The sequence below is a fragment of the Plectropomus leopardus genome, chromosome 8 (assembly GCF_026936395.1).
Source record: "Plectropomus leopardus strain MGB_pleo_1.0 chromosome 8, ASM2693639v1, whole genome shotgun sequence".
Lineage (NCBI taxonomy): Eukaryota > Metazoa > Chordata > Actinopteri > Perciformes > Serranidae > Plectropomus > Plectropomus leopardus.
Window position 1 is genome coordinate 516,001 of NC_142183.1, and position 18,849 is coordinate 534,849.

The window sequence follows — 18,849 nt, forward strand, 5'->3', positions numbered from 1 at the left end:
GTGTGTGTGTGTGTGTGTGTGTGTGTGTGTGTGTGTGTGTGTGTGTGTCTCTCTCTCAACATGTTGATGATGTAATTGACAGGTTAAACTTACATCAGTCAGAAACATTTCCTGAACGTTTATCTGTGGTTTGTTTTTAACTCTTCGGCTGCTGAAGAGTGAAAAACACAAACTCAAGTACTTTTGTGTGAATTTGAGGTATTTGTACTTCTCTTTAGTCTTTGTTTTAATGCTACGTTTTACTTCTTCTCCGCAACATTGATCTTTACAAATACAAATACACAGGAACCAGTTTCTTTTTATCTTAAGTCTCGTCTGATGTTTTAAATTCAGCGTCATCTTAATCCCGATCCAAAGTACTCAGGTACTCCTTTTTTAAATTAAAGAGTATATGTACACAACATCAGTAAATGTTACAGCTCAGGTAACAAAACAATATTTGAAGATAAACATGTGTGAAGAATATAATTGACAAAAATTTACCAAACAGATAAACAGTCACTAAAATAAATAAGTAAATAAATGAAAATACATAGAAAAATAAACATAAATCGGGTTATAGGAATACAGAAAAAGAGGCGTATTGAGTCAGAGGAATCTGGGAAAGAAGGTGAATAATTTTCTAAAAAAAATAATTATCGATATCAGTCGAATGAGTTGTTAGCAAATCGGCCAAGAAATCCAATATGATGCATTTGAATAAAATAAGATTAAAAAAAGGCAGCAGCAGAGTGTCTGAGGGGCTGCAAAGGATTATAAATGACAAATAATTAACAATATATGCAGATAAACACGTAAAGTTACTTAAAAATGAGTCCTAAACAACGCAGGGAGCCCGGGGAAGTTAACTTAAACCGAGAAATAAGACAAAGTAAGAAGATTAAAGTAAATGAAATGACTGTAAACTAGTAGAGTGTGTGTGTGTGTGTGTGTGTGTGTGTGTTTTTAAATGCTCCGCTGTGGCCTCGTGTGTGTCTGCAGGTAAACGTGCGTCCTGCGAGCCGGACGTCTGTCTGCAGAAGCAGCTCGAGCGCTTTGAGTGGCAGCTGAGGATTTTAAAGGAGGCCAATGGGAACCCGGAGAGGGCGGAGCTTCTGAGACGCCACGCCGACGAGGAGGTGTGCGCCCTCGTCCTGAGCATCCTCGACAAGGTGAGGAGGTCATCCTTCAGGATCCGTCGAACTTTATTGATCTTTACGAGGAAACAGAGCGGACACAGAGGTGTAAATGAACCATGTCAAACCGGCCTCGGCGCGGGAGGTCCGTGCGTGCTCCAGGTCCAGGTGGTCGCACAGCCAGCAGCAGAGGAAGCGCTCTGAGTGGACGCGATGTCACGGTCACGTGACGTCTCTGGCTCCGAGATCTCAGACTCAGAGAGTTTATTCATAGACGAGATTCACACAGCAGCTGTGAACACACACGTCTCCGGTTTCTGCCTCTGAGGGTTCATACGGTCATGGAAATCCTGGAAAAATCATGACATTTGCAAACAGCAATTTCCAGGCCTAGAAAAGTCTCGGAAAACTAAACATACCCAGAAAAATTTGGGAAAAGTCATTGAATTTTGTTTCACAAACCTGTGTTCAAGAACTGCTGCAAATTTGCAAATGATCATTTCTGCTTTTACAGTTTGTGGCTGCGATAAATGGTGCCAGTTTTTTTCAGTTAACATTTTTTAAAGAAAAATAAATTGTCAGACATTGTTTTCTTTAAAACCCCCCCCAAAAATGTCAAGAAAAAAGATCTTCAAATTAGCAAGGAAAAAAATAAATATATATTTTTGAAATAGAAAATCAGCAGTTTCTTACAAATTTAATCGACGTGCCTCCCTCCCTCTCCCTCTTCTGCACCACCCCCTCCCCTCTCATAAATAACAAACAGTCCCGTAGTTTTATTTAAATATTTATCCTGATCTGAATCATTATTTTTTAAATATATATTTTAAAAAGCTATAATGTGGTAATAAAAAAGAGTCAATAGGGAGTATCAATGATCATTTCAGAGAATGTGTGGTCTTAAAAATCTGTCTCAAGGTCCTGGAAAAGTCCTGGAAATTTCTGGGTAAAAAGTGTGTGAGCGCTGGTGTCTTGATGAACTTTTGAATTTTTTCACAGACGTTGTTTTGTGTGTTTTATCATCATTTCCTCCTGAGGATCCGTCACTTTGTCTCTCTCTGATGCGACTTTTCAGGTGAAAACGGAGACGACGGCTGATCTGAACGTCCTGCATGAACAAAAAAGTCAAACAGCGACTGAAGAACACGAGAGGAACGTGGAAGGTAACAAACTGCAGACACATGAAGAGTTTCACGAGTATAACCACGTACTTTTATGGATAAAAAAGATGAAAGATTCAAGATGAATCCTTTCCAAATCCAAGAGTTTATCTTTCAGGTTTGAAATGAGAGTTTCTCAGCCAGCGGTTCTCTGTGCTACAAAAAAAGAAAAAAGGAACAAAATCACTCACTTTACATGCAAATAATCTGAACTTTGAACCGTTCTTTACTAATATTCTGAGTTGATATCACGTTTTTATAGACGCCGGTCTTGTATTTTGGGTTCCTGGCAGCTTCATGTTATGTTAAATTGACAAATGTGAAATAAAATGTACAGCAGAGTTTGTGGTGATTAAAGGAGAACAAAGGACAATTTAAGGTGCTCAAAAGACCAAATGAATGCGGCGAACAGGAGCGCAGAGGTTTGTGTTTGTACGTGACGTTGTGAGGATGTTTTTTTGTTTGCAGAGCTGCAGAAGAAACACGAACAGGAGAAAACTCAACAGACAGAAAAGTTTCAGGCTGCCGAGAACGTCCTCAAGGTAAAAAACAAAAAAATAAAATTCAGATTCAGATGTCAGTAACTTTGCAGTAACATTAATATTTCTTAATAATGATAATAATATTTGATATATTATTTTCCATCTTTAAATTGCACGTCTTGCTCTTTTTTTTAGTTAAGTTTTTGTTATTTTTTTTTCTCTTGCTGACGTTTTTTAAGGACGTCTTTTAAACTGTGTGACTTATTTCTTTGTAGTTTTTTTTGGCTCTGTTGTATTTAGGCAGACTGAGTAAAACCTCGACCGATGACTCGGTGAAAAACAGCCTCCTGGCTAATTCTGGCATTTTTATACCTCGTGTATTTATTAATTTGTGCTGTCCTGTTCTGAATAAACCTTTATTTGTTTGTGTTGTGTCATGTTGTGGCTGCAGGGAGAAGTGGAGCAGCTGACGGCAGATCTGCAGGTTTATAACGAGCTCAGACAGAGAGTCCAGGACTCCACGTTTAAGAAAGACCTGCAGAGAAATATTCAGGTGTGTGCAGACTGACGCGTATGCAACATTTTTAAAATTAAATCTGAATTTTGAAGTGATTTTTTTTTTTATTCTGAATTTAACACCGACTGTCAAAAAGTGAACAATCTGCTGCAGAGCCGGTCAGGCGTCTGCGAGGTGAGGAGGCGTCGATGTGTCAGCTGCACGTCGGTGTCGCCGCATTTCTCATGGCGTTCTCTGTAACTCGGTACTCCTCAGGCCCACGGCAGCCCAGGTGCATTCTGGGAGTCTGAGCAGGAGTCTCTGGTGTTTGTGATTGAGATGAAGAGCGAGCGCGTGCAGGATCAGAGCAGGAAGCTGCAGCAGATGGACGCTCTGGTAGGAAAACCAACAGGCCGACGTTCAATCATTTCATCTTTTTATATGTGAATGTTTTTATTGGATTTTACTTAACACATAAATAGCTGTACACACAGCATGAAAACATCTAGAAACTCAAGAACATCTACTCCAGTGCTTTGCACACACACCATAAAATCCATTAAAAAATATAATAATGAAAATGAAAAGAAACAAAATTAGATTGACCCACAAATATTGGCGTTAATGACAATAGACAAAATAAACAGACATTCCAACAAAGAAAAGTAAAAATAACTACACAAACAATGCAAATCAGCTGCACAAAAAAACGACAAATAAGTCAACAAATAAAAATAGTAATAACTTAAAAAAAAAAAAAAAATCACAGGGCCATTGTAATCATTTATTCAACAGGGAGTTTCTCAACATATAGTAGGAACGGTTGCCAAAGCTTTTTGAATTTTCTTTCCGAGCCTTGAGTTATATATCTCAGTTGTTCCACTTTGAGATGAGCCACCATGTCCATCACCCATCGCCTATGAGAAGGGGGTACCGACTTTTTCCATTTTAGCAGGATAGTCCGCCGTGCCAGAAGTGTGGCGAAGGCCACTGCTGTGACATGGGTGGCTGAAATCCTACAGTCTAGTGGCACCACACCAAATAAGGCTGTGACAGGGTTCGGTTGAATTGTTAATTCCCACACTGTAGTGATTGTGTCAAAAACCCCTTCCCAAAAGTTTTTTAGCCTTGGGCAGCTCCAAAACATATGGCTAAGGGTGCCTGGGTCACATTTACACCTAGGACAGTTTTCACTGGTTCCTGGAAACATTTTGGCCAGCCTGCTGTTTGATAGGTGGAGTCTGTGCAGGACTTTAAATTGGAGGAGTCCATGCCTGATACACATTTCATCTTTTTACTTTGTGTTTTTAACCCTCAGGGACTGTTTGTTACATTTTACGCGCTTTTCATTCTTTATTTTATGATAATTTGAAAATTTAAAAACATGCATTATATGATTTATGGGTACCATCTTGCATGTAAAATATTAAAACTATATATATATATATATATATATATATATATATATATATATATATATATATTATTATTTTTTTGTTTGTTTTCATCTAAAAACACACAGTGACAAGCTTGATTTAAAAAAAAGCCCATTTTGTGTGCAGAGCAGTGTGAGTGTGAGTATTTCACACTGCACAAAATAAAAAGAATAAAAATAAATGTTGCTGCTAATCATTGACATATTCCAGGCTGTCATAATAAAAAAAAAAACTACTTGCGTGTATTATGTCGAACATAATTCTTTTTTTTCTCATCTAAAAACATGGTGGCATCATGAAAAAAACATGTCATTTAGAGGGTTAAAATTCTGAAAGTTGACACGTTTGATATTTATGTTTAGGATTAAAAATAAACTCAATAAAAAGTAGAAAATCATATTAATATATAATATTTTTTTATCCTGATTTAGAAGCCCATTTTGTGTGCAGAGCGATATGAATGTGTGTAATGTTGAAGCGGACCCTTAAGGGTTAAAAACAAGTATTTAAATACATCTTTAAGATATGTATTGTAGCTTTTATCTTCTCTTGCCGCCTCCTTGTCTCTCGTGTTGTCGCTGCCTTCTCGGTGGTCTTCAGGTGGAGAAGAATCTGGCGTTGGAGGATCAGATCGTGAACATCCTGCAGCAGAACGAGGATCTGAGGGTCCGCACCGAAAACTGTCAGACCCTCATTCAGTACGTCTCCTCTTCCTCACTAACAGCTGCTCTCCCCACACGAAGGTGGCGCCACCTGCTGGACCATTTACATCATCATCGTTTTCAAAATAAAATAACGGGCAGAATAATCATAAAGAGGCTTTCAAATTAATGAATATTTTTGTCCAATACCAATTTGTTATACGCTCAGTTTATTCGTTACCCGTGACAAAAACGGATGTAACCTTCGTGTAGGAAGGATTCATTCATTCATTCAGTCGATAAAAAATGAAAACGTGATTTCAAGTACAGTTAGCCGTGTGTGAACTGGGACATCCTGAGAAGCTGTTCAAAGCAAAAGACACACAAGTTTACAAATATAAATTTCATCCTGCAGCTTAACTCTGATCTAAAACTTCAAAAGCATTCAAAATGACTCTGAAGATTACTCTTAAAATATAGCAACAGTAATACAATACATGAAGACAAATGGCACATGGAGAATAACAGTATGAATATCCTGGGTAGGTATTATATATATATATATATATATATATATATATATATATATATATATATAAACAATGATAGTGACAGGGTGCACTGGTGTCAGAGTAGACTGCATTAGTGTGAGGCCAGTGTACCTGATAAAGTGGCACCTGAGTGTAGAGATACGATTCTTTAAAAACAACAAACTGTTTGAAAACAGATCTGCCAAATATCTTAGTTTGTTTATTGGGGGGATTTTGGGTCGTCATGAAGAGGTTAATGAATTCATTTTGTTTTGAAGTTCTGTTTCTGGTCTCTTCTGAAAGGAAACTTGTTGTTTAACCATCAAAAAGCCAAAATAAGTTGAGGTGATACAAATCCAAAATAAGCAGATATTTTGATATGTATCAGTGTCTGTGGGCAGCGGGACGAGATTTAAGTATATTTAAATACTCCGTTATAATCCTGTTCTGAATTCATTATTTTTAAAATAATATGTATTTTTAAATCTATTAAATAGTCCATATTTGTTGCGTCGTTTGTTTTTCTGAGAATGTATGATCTTTAAAAGTGGCCCAAATTAGTAAAATGCGTGAACCCTGTTTATTATTATTATAATTTAATTTATTAAGATGTAGGTTTAAACTGCACCTTGCGCGGTGAGCGGAGGCATTTATTAGAGTCTGGCCGTGCTGTGCAGTCAACAGAGAGATGTTGAATTAACCTGTTACAGCCTGCAGCCTTCTACAGCTTGTCATAGAGACGTTGGGAACCTTTATAGACTGCAAACTGAAAATATGCAGCTTGAACGATGATTATTATCATCAGAATGTAAAAATATCCCCGAAGTTTAACTTCAGTTCTTGAGCGTAAACGCATTCCTGTTTGTCCTTCCCAGCAGTGAACCCCGTCTGTCTTCTGTCTTCTGTCCTCTCAGGCAGTTATCGAAGGAGCAGCAGGACCTGAAGGTGGCGCTGGAGAGACAGGCGGTCATAAACCAGAAACTCTCTCAGGAAAAAGAGCAGCTGATGTTCAAGCTGCGACACAGAGACTCGTGTCCGACCATCCACCTGCCCGCCATGGTGCAGGAGATCGCACCCAGATGATCACGTGATCACACGGATCCTCAGCGTAGATAGAGATCAGACGTCTAACGGTCACAGCCGGCCCGGTTTTTCAGGTCAGTAACTGGGCGTTAAACTCAAACTGGGCCGCAGCTGCTGGTCTGCAGCTCTGACTTTCAGGGTTTTGAGGTGGATTCTGTCTGCTTCATTTCAAGACCGAAGGATTCACATTTTAACCGCAGCTCCACCGGTTAATGTTCTGCCGCTCGTCTGCAGCTGAGCCGAACAACAAGAGCTTCCAACAGTTCTGGAGCCACAGGTCGACATCAGCGTACTGAGCCAGACAACAGTTTGGACCTCAGACCTCCCGGAGAATCAGCTCGGCCACAGTGATCTCCTGCTTTTCATTTTCATTCTTTTAAATGGGGAGCACGCGTTTACTGACAGATTTTTGTACATTTTGACGGTTAAAACCTCCTTTTTTCTGTCAGTTATAAAACAAGCAAACATGGACGGATCAGTGTGGCACCAACCTACGAGCTTGGTCACAGCAAACCCTTCGAACGTAGTTTTAAAATGCTAGCTCGCCAGTGACAGACCCGCTACAAGACTACAACAGTATTGTCCTGCTTCTGGTTCCTGAAGCTACACCTAACCCTAACCCCTAACCCAATTTGGTGTGTGAACCCCGAACGAGACGCAAAAAATTTGAATTGCATTACGCACGTTTACAGCCACTTGAGTGTGTTGCCGCTCAGGAATATTCGCCGTGAACATGTGTGCTAATGGTTGTGGGAGCTCTCTCACTGGGGAAAGCAGCTACGTGGTTTGCACAGCCGATAGCTGGATGTAAACACAGAGGCAGTATGAACCAAGACAGCAACACTCTTTATTAGTTATCATACTTCTGTTGTTTGCTTTCCACAATAAAAGACCATTGTAAATTCTTCAGAGCATTTTGCTAAGAAGCAAATCAACAAAATAGCTTACACGTAACGTTACGACTTCGCTCACTTTCCGAAATCACTTTGAGAGTTTTTCGGTCTCTGTAAAGTCTTGACGTTGAGTGTAGCTCCAGGTGACCACAGACAGCGACACTTTCTGTCCTTCGCTTCTGAATCTCAGTAACTTCAGGAGAATCGCTCTCAAAGCTAAAACGCTTTCGTGACACAGTGGCACGCAAATTTCTCACTCAAGTTGAAAAATTTCAACTTGTGCAATGAACGCAAAGACGCCACGTCATTCGCGTTGCCCAGCGTAGAACTTAGGTCTTTGATTTGAGTTTGTGTTAAAGCACACTGCAACACACACAAAGGTTTTGGTGTGCACAAACTAGAGAATAGTTTTATTTTATTTGGGAGATGTTTTTTGTACCATCGGCTTTTGGCAGACCATAACTTTTTCAGCATTATTTAGTGAGTAGAGTGGATGGTGCAACAGAACCGAGGGGCCGATCGCACCGAGGTGTGTCCCTGGAAATGCGTCGCAAACAAAACCATTGTATTCCTGTGGTAAAGCACGCCTGTAGGGCACATTTTTCTGGTGTTTTTTTCGGTGCACATTTTCCAGATGCGCTTTCAAGGTGTTTTTGGAGTGGCCACTTGCGTCTCAGTGTGATCGTCCCCTAAAAGAGTTTTAGTGCTTCCTTGTGTGTGAGTGCGTTTTTTAAAAAAAAAGTATATATATTTTCTTCAGACTTTCTGACTCTCGGTCAACAGAGCAACTTTACATGTCGGAGTTCATTGAGATTCGCTCAAGTTGAGCTCTACATGAGAACTGACCTTTACTGTTACATAGTCTTCTCTGTGAACAAATCCATGAATAACAGTCAATCATTTAGCTGTTTTAAAAATGCTGGTGTGAGCGGACCCCAGCACCTCGCTATTCTGTGATCTACCTGCCCGCTAAAGTGCCTGAGACTCACACAATGACTGATCGCACCGACAAAAGCTGGATCTTCTGATACAATTTACCTCAAAACTCTGAGGGCTCAAACTGGACGACGGCGACCACTCGTCACTCCACACCGACACCACGAGCGTTACCGTGTCTACTCCATGGAAGAAACACGGCGTCTCTGTTTTCTCTGGGAAAGTCAACAAAATCACATCAGTCAGTTCCCATCTGATGAAATCTTCTGCTGCCGGACACCAGGCAGCTCCACAGATACACCTTTTCCACCAAAGTGGTGGTTCTTGAACAAGTTTCATTCAGGACTCTTGAAACCGTGGTGCTGTCTAATTAACCAGCCTACATTTCCACCAGTTTCGATGGGAGCCATTATAATCAGGGATGTGTCATCATTGGAGAGTGTTGCACAAAGGAATCAAACTGTAGACGCAAAATTGCAGATAACGGTGACTACCTGCAAACTTCTTTTTTTAACGATATTTGGTTTTACCCCCAAACAACCACAAAGCAACTATTAATGACAATTACTTGACGTCTCCATCGTCGCCTTCTCCATTGTCTCTTTCCAAACCGTAGAATATGACATGCCAACTGGTATCATCATGACTGGCACTGCAGATCAAGAAAAACCTGCTGTCTTTTGGTTCTAGCTGAAATCCAACTTTTTTGGTTCTGAACCAATTTCTTCTTGGTCAAAATGTTCTGACCGGTTCAAAATTAGGTGCGGGACCTGGAACAGAACGGGTTCCATGTTGGTGTTAAAGGGGGAACAGAGCTGAAGTGTCTTGTACTTAAATGGTAGTTAAGAGGGAGCGGAGAATGCTGCCGATCCAGTTTTCCGACAAACTGACTGAAGTCAAACAGCTTCAAGAAACACTCGAGTTTATTTTGTGAGCCAACTTAAACAAAATAAAATTTTACTTGGACTTCTGGTGCTTGAGGTACTAAGGGTTCATCCAAGAATAACTTAAGTAAAACGTGCCCAAAAGTACACTTGATTTTTCGTGGTCTTTAATTGCGACAGTCTTAAAATCCCCTAACAGCAGGCTGTTAAAAGTTCCCACAAAGGCTTTTACTTTTAACGCCGCAAGCATCAGCTGGAGGTTGATACAACGACTATAAGGTGTCGTCTTAGAGATTTTCACAATAAAAACACGGCCTTAAGTGATTCTTAGAGATTCCTCTCACGTTTCCCACTGATTGCAAACTAGGACTCTAAACTTACTCTAAATAGTCATAATAAATGTAATCTTCATACCCGGACGTCCTTAAAGTATTGAAATCCTGTAAATTAAGAACCTATCAATAAACGAAACAGCCAAACTGTAACACTCCCTCAGCAACTTTTATCAGCTGTGATTTTTCTTTCTGTTTAACATGATGCTGATGATTTGTCGTCCTATTGTAGTCAGTTTGCTTTTACTGTTTTTATTAACCTGTGCTGTGCTTTTAGGTTACTCCTTTGTGTCACAGCTTTATCACAAATTGATGTTTTTGAGTCAGCTGACACATTTTAAGGTAGAGGAATTGTTGCTGCTGAGGGAAGACACCACTTTCAGCGTTGTACAATATACTGTGTTCAGGAGCTGAAAAAGCAAACTACACTGAGTTTATAATACCCTGTTTCTTTTTGGTCGAATTCTAACTTGCTGAAATATCACATTACCATCTTCAGTGGAAGCATGTTACATGCTAATTGTTAGGATGGTGACAGCAAAACATTAAAGGTTAAATACCACAATGTAAATATCCATTAGTTAGTAATATGCTTGATAGCATGCTTTTGCTCGCACATTGAAGAAAACAAATAAGAGACGTGAACTTTAACAGCCACTGAACACATACTGAAATTTACACACCTCTAAATTAGTTTAAATATTTTGAAAACTATATATCTGAATGTATTTGTTTTGAATTCACCTCTTTAAATTAATGGGGTTTTTTTTGCTATTTCAAAAGCAACATTTGATATTTTTTCCCCAAATGTTCTTAAATTCAGATCCAAAAATGTATGTTTCACAATGTAAAAAAGAAAAGAAAGGTTGATGAAATTCGACTGTTCAAATTCAGATATACAATTTAAAGTTTAAAAAGATCCAAAAATTTACATTATTACCAGCCAGCATGTTAACGAGGCGAAACATTAAATGTGACGTGCTCAACATCACCATGTCAACAGTATTTGGTAAATTAATAGCTTATGACACGTTACCGTTAGCACGTTAGCATTCTGTGAAAATTTCAGCTGAGTCACAGCTCAAGTTGAGTATTGTGTTTAGTGGTAAAAACTTGACAATTACAGTTCATTTAAAGTTATTCACCCATCTAACAGTTTGGGTTTTAGTTGTGTATTCACTGTTAAAATCCTCTTTAAGCTGCTAATGTGGCCGTAGACATTCGGTTCCTGGTCACACCTGAAAGTACCTGAGCGAAATTCATGCACGTGTTGCGAAGCTGGTGATGGGTTTGGTGACGCTGTATTTCTTGGGGTGGTTAGCTGGCAGGCTCCTGTGGCTGGTTAGCTAACGAATTATATGGTAGTGAGCCGGTGAGTTAGCTGGGTTGCCAACAGTTAGCCAGGTGTCTTGCTAGCTAGGTAGTCACAAAACAGATGATCTGTATAAACGGACAACTCGTTTCACAATGGTTCGCTAACAAAGCGGCAACTTGTGTGCTGGTTATGGGGTTACATTCTGGCACTAGCAAGACAAAATGCTCACAAAGCTAGCTGGGTTTAGCTAACCTTTGCTAAGCGTTAGCAAGATAATTCGTTAGCTTGGTCACTAAGCAGACGACCAGTTTAAACAGACAACTCCTTTATGACTTAATGCGAAGCTACCGGCATGTACGAGATGACTCAGCTGAAATGATGGCTGCAGCCATTTTGTCTCTGTTTGTAGTTGGCACGGTCTGTTTCTGTTTCACGGTTAGCATCGGAGCAACGCCACGCATTTTAAAACTGAAATATCCGTGTGGAGATTTTCATCTCCACGTTTAAATCGAATTGAGTTGAATTGATTTAAAATGGCGGTGTGACCTGTCCCTCAATCAGCTATGTTTACTATCATCGAGGTTTCCATAATGTTTCATTTACGTCGAGAGCTACTCAATAATCAATCACAAAACCATCATCACTGTATAAATCAAAGCTTGATAACTGTCAGAAAAACTGTCTTACTTTTTAAAGACATGAAAACATTACCACGTTAGTTTTTTTCTCTTTTGTTAATAATGGATTCATGAAATGTGACATTTGTATTGCCAAAAAAACAAATTTGTCAGTGTTTTGACAACTCTTTCTCCTTATGCACTAGCACTTTGACCAGTATTTTACCAGGAGTTTGTGTAAGAGAGATTTTTTTTCCATGTTGTATAGTTTTCAGTTTTTTTGGCGCCAGTGTAAAAAGTTCTCTCACCTTTTCTTGGTTGCATTTAAATGCAGCAGTTTGTTTTCCTTTTGTTTTTTGGCTTTAATAAAAAGCTACAGCTAAAACTAACTGCTGTTCTTTTTGCCTGCAGGCGAATCACCTTTCCTAAACCTCTTTTTTTAAAAAGTCAAAAGTTCTTGTCATTGGTATGTATCATTGAAAAAGCACAGCACGGGGTACATGAAACAATACTTCAGAGATACTAACAAATAATAAATAGCGATAGGTATAAATAATAAATAACTAGAAAAACAATATCAAGTGGCATTTCAATGTTGAAGCTTGGAGCTACATTAAACAACATTAGAACAATATAATATTAATTTCTAAATTGCAACAATCTCAGTGACGGCTCAGACAAAAAAGTCTAAAGGACCATTTATTTAAAAAATGAACTCATATTAACTGATTAGAAAGTTAAATAAATGTGATTTGACTATTTTTTCAAACATATGCTCTGTTTTGTCTTTGTTTTAGTTTGGAGTAAATTTTCAGTCTGAAAAAACGTCTCCTGATGAAGAAGCAGCCGTGCTCAGGTGTAACTCACCTGTACGACCTGCAGAGAGCAGCAGAGGACGGTTCAGACCAGAGACTGTGTGCACAGTCCGTAATACACCCGCGGCTCAGACAGTCACAGGTTTGAGTCCAGGACAGTTTGCACATGTCGCGGCTGCCGGGATCGAACCTGTGTACTTAATATGACAGGACAGCCTGGAGCCGCTCCGCTCGACACATTCGTCAGCCGTCTGTAACGTTTTACGGTCAGCCTCCTGAAACCTCGTTATTACAACACATGAAAACAATCTGGGTTCAGCATCATGAGGTCAGACAAACCAAACTGAGAAATGTATTCTGTAATTCACCTGCAGGGGGCGCTGCAGCTCACCTGTGGTTTGCAATACATCCGGGGGAGAGAAACAGCTGTTTATAGTACTGCTTTATTTATTTATTTACACAGTTTTATATAAATGCATTAATTATTAATAATAATAGTAGTAATAGTCTTACAGTGAGTGCAAAGATCAAAAACACACTCAACAGAGAAAGGCTTATCCAAAACTGAAACAAATGTCTCACTTACAAACACTAAAGCAGCTTAAGCTGAAATATTAGCTGTTCAAAATGTAATAGAAGTACACACTTATTTAATCTATACCCCAACATATATACATTCACATTCTACATAAACGACTTCCCAAATGTTATTATAATAATATGTTGTTTTTTTAAGGTACTCAATGACACTTTACAAAAGTTTTAAAAAAGATCATAAAATAGAATATGCAAAAATACACAATAAAATACACACAACATTAAAGTTCATAAGGCATTAAAAGGCCAAAAGTGAACTTTTACTTCATTTAAAGACATTAAAGAAAAGCATTTATTTTACAGCCTGACAGCAACATGGCTGTAACATAAAGAAACAATCCGCCCCCCGAAATATCTCAACAACTGTAAATATATTATGATATTTGTGTTGCTCCCATCATTAGGTCAACCTGTTAATGTGCCCAAATTTGGTTTATGACCAAAACTCAGTGGCATTTGTTAGTTTGCTAACATGCTAAAATATGATGGTGAACATCCAACGTGAGGACTCGTCACATGTTGCCGATTATCAGTGGACTTTCACGTCTACGTATTACGCTCTGGGTATCCTTCTGCGTCTGCTGGTGACATTTTGGGATGCAGCTGCCGGGATGTCAGCTCAGGCACATGCTCATTGGTATGGTTAGGATCAGGGGAAGTCGGCACATGGTACAAAAAAAAAAAAACCCCAAAACATTCTGATGAGAAGTGAAGACCGGACTCTTTCATGCACCGCCCCGACGTCCGTCTTTAGACCTTCATGCGTGTTTTAACCATGAATGTATGAAGACGATCTGGATACAGCACGGAGGCGGGGCCTTGTTCATTCCTGTGAGAGCTGCTCAGCAGTGCAAGAAGCAAAAAATGCTCTATTTCTGCGGTGAAAAAGGACCCGGGTCTTCCGCATTATCCGACCCATGAGGCACGCCCGAAAGGGGAACCAGCGGAGCGACTAATTTCCGGTTTAGTGCTTCACTAGCGTGAATGGCGATCTAAATAATGAAGTATTTTCAGCTCTTTTCAAAATGTTATGGATCTGAATGGATTAAATCTTGATAGTGAAATGAGTCATTTCACGGATGTTTTGATGATAACGAAAATGTATCCTCTCATTTATTGACATCTCTTTCAATGTAAGTCAATGGGAAACTTTTTTGTGGGTCCTCTGACTTCACCTGACGCTGTAATTCCACTTTTGGCCACTATGTAAACTTTGCATCAAAGTCTCGGGACACGTTTTCAACTTGACGCCGTCCAGCGCTGCATCGCGCAGAGACGACTGGCTCCGTTTGGCTGCTTTCTTTACTGATGCCGACTCTCCGCGTGTCAGGCTGCCGCGGCACGTGCCGTCCAGCTGTCCGCTGGTGTGTAATAATGCCGCAACGGAGTCTGTCCGACTGCGTTCTCATCTGACACCGTCCAGCGGTGTATCATGTGGACGCGAAAGGTGGCTTTTGGCATTGGGACTTTACGCCAAAATCACTGCAAAAGTGGCGCTATTTGAAGATTTTGAGATGAAAATGGGCTCTCCTCTGAAACAGATCGGATCATTCAAACCGGTAAAAAATAAAAATTCAACAATTCTAATTTTCAGCTCATTATAAACTAAAGAAAATGTACCATTTCACGTTTATTCGTCAAGTGCACGTGTAAGTACAATGTGCAGTGAAAGAGAAGTGAGAGACCGTTAAACAAATGACCGGAACAGATACGACGTCCGCCGCCGCCACCGGCGCCGTCTTCCTGAGCCTCTCTTTGTAACACTCGTTATATTCACTTTCACGCCGCCCGTAATCCCAAACACTGGAGCTTCAGTACAAGTACCTGAGTACTTGTACCTGAGTACCACCATCGCTTTGTCTCACACAGAGCGGCTGATAGGACGGACTCTGTTTCAGTGTGACATCAGGCTGCTTCACAAGCGTGTGTGTGTGTGTGTGTGTGTGTGTGTGTGTGTGTGTGTGTGTGTGTGTGTGTGTGTGTGTGAGAGAGAGACACCTCTGACCTGCAGCAGTTAAAGAAGCGCTGAGCGGATGTGAAGGGATCAGAGTGTCAGTCTGACAAGCTGAGACAATACCTGAGACCTGAGAGTGAGTGTGTGTGTGTGTGTGTGTGTGTGTGTGTGTGTGTGTGTGTGTGTGTGTGTGTTAGCCATGGGTCAGAGCCTCTGCTGTCATGTCACAGTGTTCCCATGGTGCTTCACAGCCACCTGTGAACACCTGAACAGAGCGGAGGAGCAGATGATAGAAAGAGAAGGATGGAGTGACATCTCAGATGTTTAGACAGAAATAAATCACAGCCGTGCTGATGGTATAGATGTTATAGATATTATAGATGTTATAGATGTTATAGATATTATAGATGTTATAGATGTTATAGATGTTATAGATATTATAGATGTTATAGATGTTATAGATATTATAGATGTTATAGATGTTATAGATGTTATAGATGTTATATTTATTCCAACAGCAGACCTCCAGTGTTATTGTGCTTTCAGACAACAGTTCTGCAAACAACATTTATTTGTAATAAGCAACAACAGAATATGATTTGTTTGTGTATTTAATCTTTAATTTGGCTCCTCCTGACCACCTTGACCAGACTGTTGCCGAGCAACACGCAGACACTCATTGCACAAACATAGTGCACTAGAATAAACAAAAGGGCTCTGCACAAATATTTCTGCACACCAAGAGCAAGAAAACATTATTTGTCACGATATGAACACACATACAACAAAGCTGCAAACTCCTGGTGCTGGGCAATGTACATTATTACATAAATGCATTTTAAATTTTTTAAAAAACATTTTAGGGAAAAAAACTCCAAAAAATATTTTCTTCAAAAATCATTTGAAAAGAATTTTTCTTAAAAAATTGCCACTAAAACTTTAAAGAAAGAACATTGCCAAACATCTTTTCTTTAAAAATCACCAAAAATTCATAAAGAAAGAAAATTGTTAAAACCATAAATAAATCTTTAAAAATCTGCAATTTAAAAAAAGAAAAACAAAACTGACATTTTTTCCTTCCACCAAACATCACAAACATTTTTCAAGTAAAAAAAGTCCTGCAAAATATTTTCTCTAAAAGTCACCAAAAAAATCACCTTTAAAAAAATTAAAGAAAAAATAAGCGTCACATTTTTTTCTGTAAAATGTAGCCAAAAATTTCTAAAGAAAAAAAACAAAAACAAAACTTTTCTTCAACAGTCACCAAACGTTTTAAAGATAAAAATTACCGCTAAAAAAAACCCACCAAAACTTTTTAGAGAAAAAATTGCAACAAATTCCCATAAAGCATTATCGCTGCACGGTCCTTGGTTTGCACAACCACACGTGGCAAACTACGGCCCGTCACCATGGTTACAATACGGCAGAATTCGTGGAGGTGAAGGGAAGCGAATTCTCCTGCATGAAAGTGTGTTGTTGATGGGATCCGTCAGCACAGAGAACTGGGTTTAATGTTGCTAAAACTTACAAAGACTGACTAAACTCTTCATTTTTTAGTTGCAACAACACCAAAAATTAAGTAAATATAACTACATTTTATGTAAATTTAACAAGATATAAAGAAAACATGAATTAAAGTTAACCCTTTGAAACCAGAGCACATTGGCCTGATTTCTTTCAAAAACATGGGAGGAAGGCAATGAGCGCTGACGGAAGAAATGACCCGAAAATTAGCAAAATTCCCTGAAAATGTATTTAAAAAAAAGAAAAAAATGTACCTTGAAAAAGTGCCCAGAAATGATAATTATTTAGTAACATAATGTTAAATACTTTAAACTCCTCGTCCTGCAGTTTGTCCTCTGAGTTTCTGCACGTCAGAAACCTGAAACAACCAGAATCGGCGCCAAAACCGCCTCCACGTCTGACCTCCTGCAGCTGCTCGTCCTCGCCCCAATTAAATCTCAATCTCTGAATAAAACCGCGTCCATCGAACGCACCGACTGTATCATCACTGTGGCTGTTTCTCCACGACCTCGCTCCACTTTTCCCCCCTTTACATTTTTAAGTGCCCTCTTCACGCGGAACATAAAGAGAAGCGATTAGAAGTGGAAGAAAGAAATTTGCAGCTATTTCCTGTTAATATCGTCCCCTTGTTGGGCTCTAATGAGAGGAGTGGCCCCTCCACGTGAAGAGGGCTTAGCAGCAGTTAGCTGGCTCCAGGCTGCGGCACAATAATCACATTTTAACTCAGCCTCACACCCCGAGCACGCACAAAAACTCACACCACTTAATTCCCTCTTTCAGAGCGCCGATGAAACGCCACAGGCTAAATTAATAGATGCTAATGGTCGCCTTCAATCAAAGCCGAGCGGGGTCCGAATCTGCCAGGAAGGCCTATTAATTAACATGTGAGGGGGGCCGCGGGGGCTGGGGGGGGCCGAGGCAGGAGGAAGGGGCTCTGCGGTTCACACGGGCCTCGGCAGGGCAGCCCATTGAGGGTGGAGGCAGGGGGCCTTTGTGCGGCTTCCCGAGCCGCAATTAGAGGCTCCTGAATGTGCTGCCGTTTGTCCTGCAGGTCCTAAAGCTGCACAGGAAGCAGCGCGGCCGCGCCGCCAATCAGACGCCCCCAAAAAACACGGCCTGACGACTAAACACGATCCTCTTTTTCTGCAGAAACGTCCCAAAATCAAGTTTTAAAACAGCTTTTTACGTGTTTGTTGATGTTAGTTTTAGTATCACACACACTCGTATCCCTCAAAATCAAGCTGTAAAAATATTTACAATTTTATATGTTGATATTATTTCTCCTTTCATTGAGTTTATTTTTCTAAATAACATCAGCCCTAATCATAACTATCTAATATTCTTTAATTTTCAGAATTTTAACACTTTATATGTTTTTAAAAGAAAGAAAACCACAAAAAATGAAATATTTTCAGCATACTACATGTCAAGTAGATTCATTGATTTATTTTGATGATAGTCTGGAGACGGCTGCAGGAGTCGAATCAGACGCCCCAAAATACACGGCCTGTCCATTAAATGCATTTCTCTTTTTCCGCAAGTTTTTAAAAAGCTTTCATCGTGTTAGTATTGATTATATTATATTACACAATATATATAATAATGTATTACTCTGCACAAAAAATGCACATTTCAAAGTCAAGCCTTAGAAAATATAGTATTTATATTATTTTCTACTGTCACTGAGTTTATTATGCTAACCTACATAAATCCTAATCATTATATTAAATATTCTTTAAGTGTTCAGAATTTTAAAAAATCACCAGAGCAATGAAAGAAGAGATAATGAGCAAGAAATTAGTGAAAAAAAAGAAAATGATCTTGGAAAAAGTGCCTAAAAATTATAATAATATTGTAACAGAATTTTAAATGCAGAATTATGATAATTAAAAATGCTGTTTTTCCCCCAGCTTTTTCTTCTTTGTTCCGAGACATTTTTACTTAACTTTATAAAAGTAGTTTTTCTAAATCGATTGATTTGTGGAATATTTCCTTCTGTCTGTCTTTCTTTTATTTATAAACTTGGAAAGATTGATTTA

At 39.3% G+C, this 18,849-nt stretch overlaps 1 protein-coding gene across 5 annotated transcripts in view; it reads left to right on the plus strand.

Annotated features, from left to right (window-relative positions):
- The window catches only part of ccdc69 (coiled-coil domain containing 69), a 40,720-nt gene that overhangs the window by 20,482 nt on the left and 1,389 nt on the right, over positions 1 to 18,849 (plus strand). For 2 of the 5 annotated variants that reach the window (XM_042493952.2, XM_042493953.2), the window contains exons 3-9: positions 982 to 1,151; positions 2,191 to 2,278; positions 2,744 to 2,817; positions 3,209 to 3,310; positions 3,530 to 3,649; positions 5,290 to 5,387; positions 6,775 to 12,305. In XM_042493952.2, the coding sequence (XP_042349886.2) occupies positions 982 to 1,151; positions 2,191 to 2,278; positions 2,744 to 2,817; positions 3,209 to 3,310; positions 3,530 to 3,649; positions 5,290 to 5,387; positions 6,775 to 6,943 (821 nt within the window). In that variant the 3' untranslated portion in view covers positions 6,944 to 12,305. Of the gene's footprint in view, positions 1 to 981; positions 1,152 to 2,190; positions 2,279 to 2,743; positions 2,818 to 3,208; positions 3,311 to 3,529; positions 3,650 to 5,289; positions 5,388 to 6,774; positions 12,306 to 12,331; positions 12,387 to 12,717; positions 17,669 to 18,849 lie in introns of those variants that run through there. The other 3 variants (XR_006106156.2, XR_006106157.2, XM_088080705.1) reach the window with 3 other exon arrangements.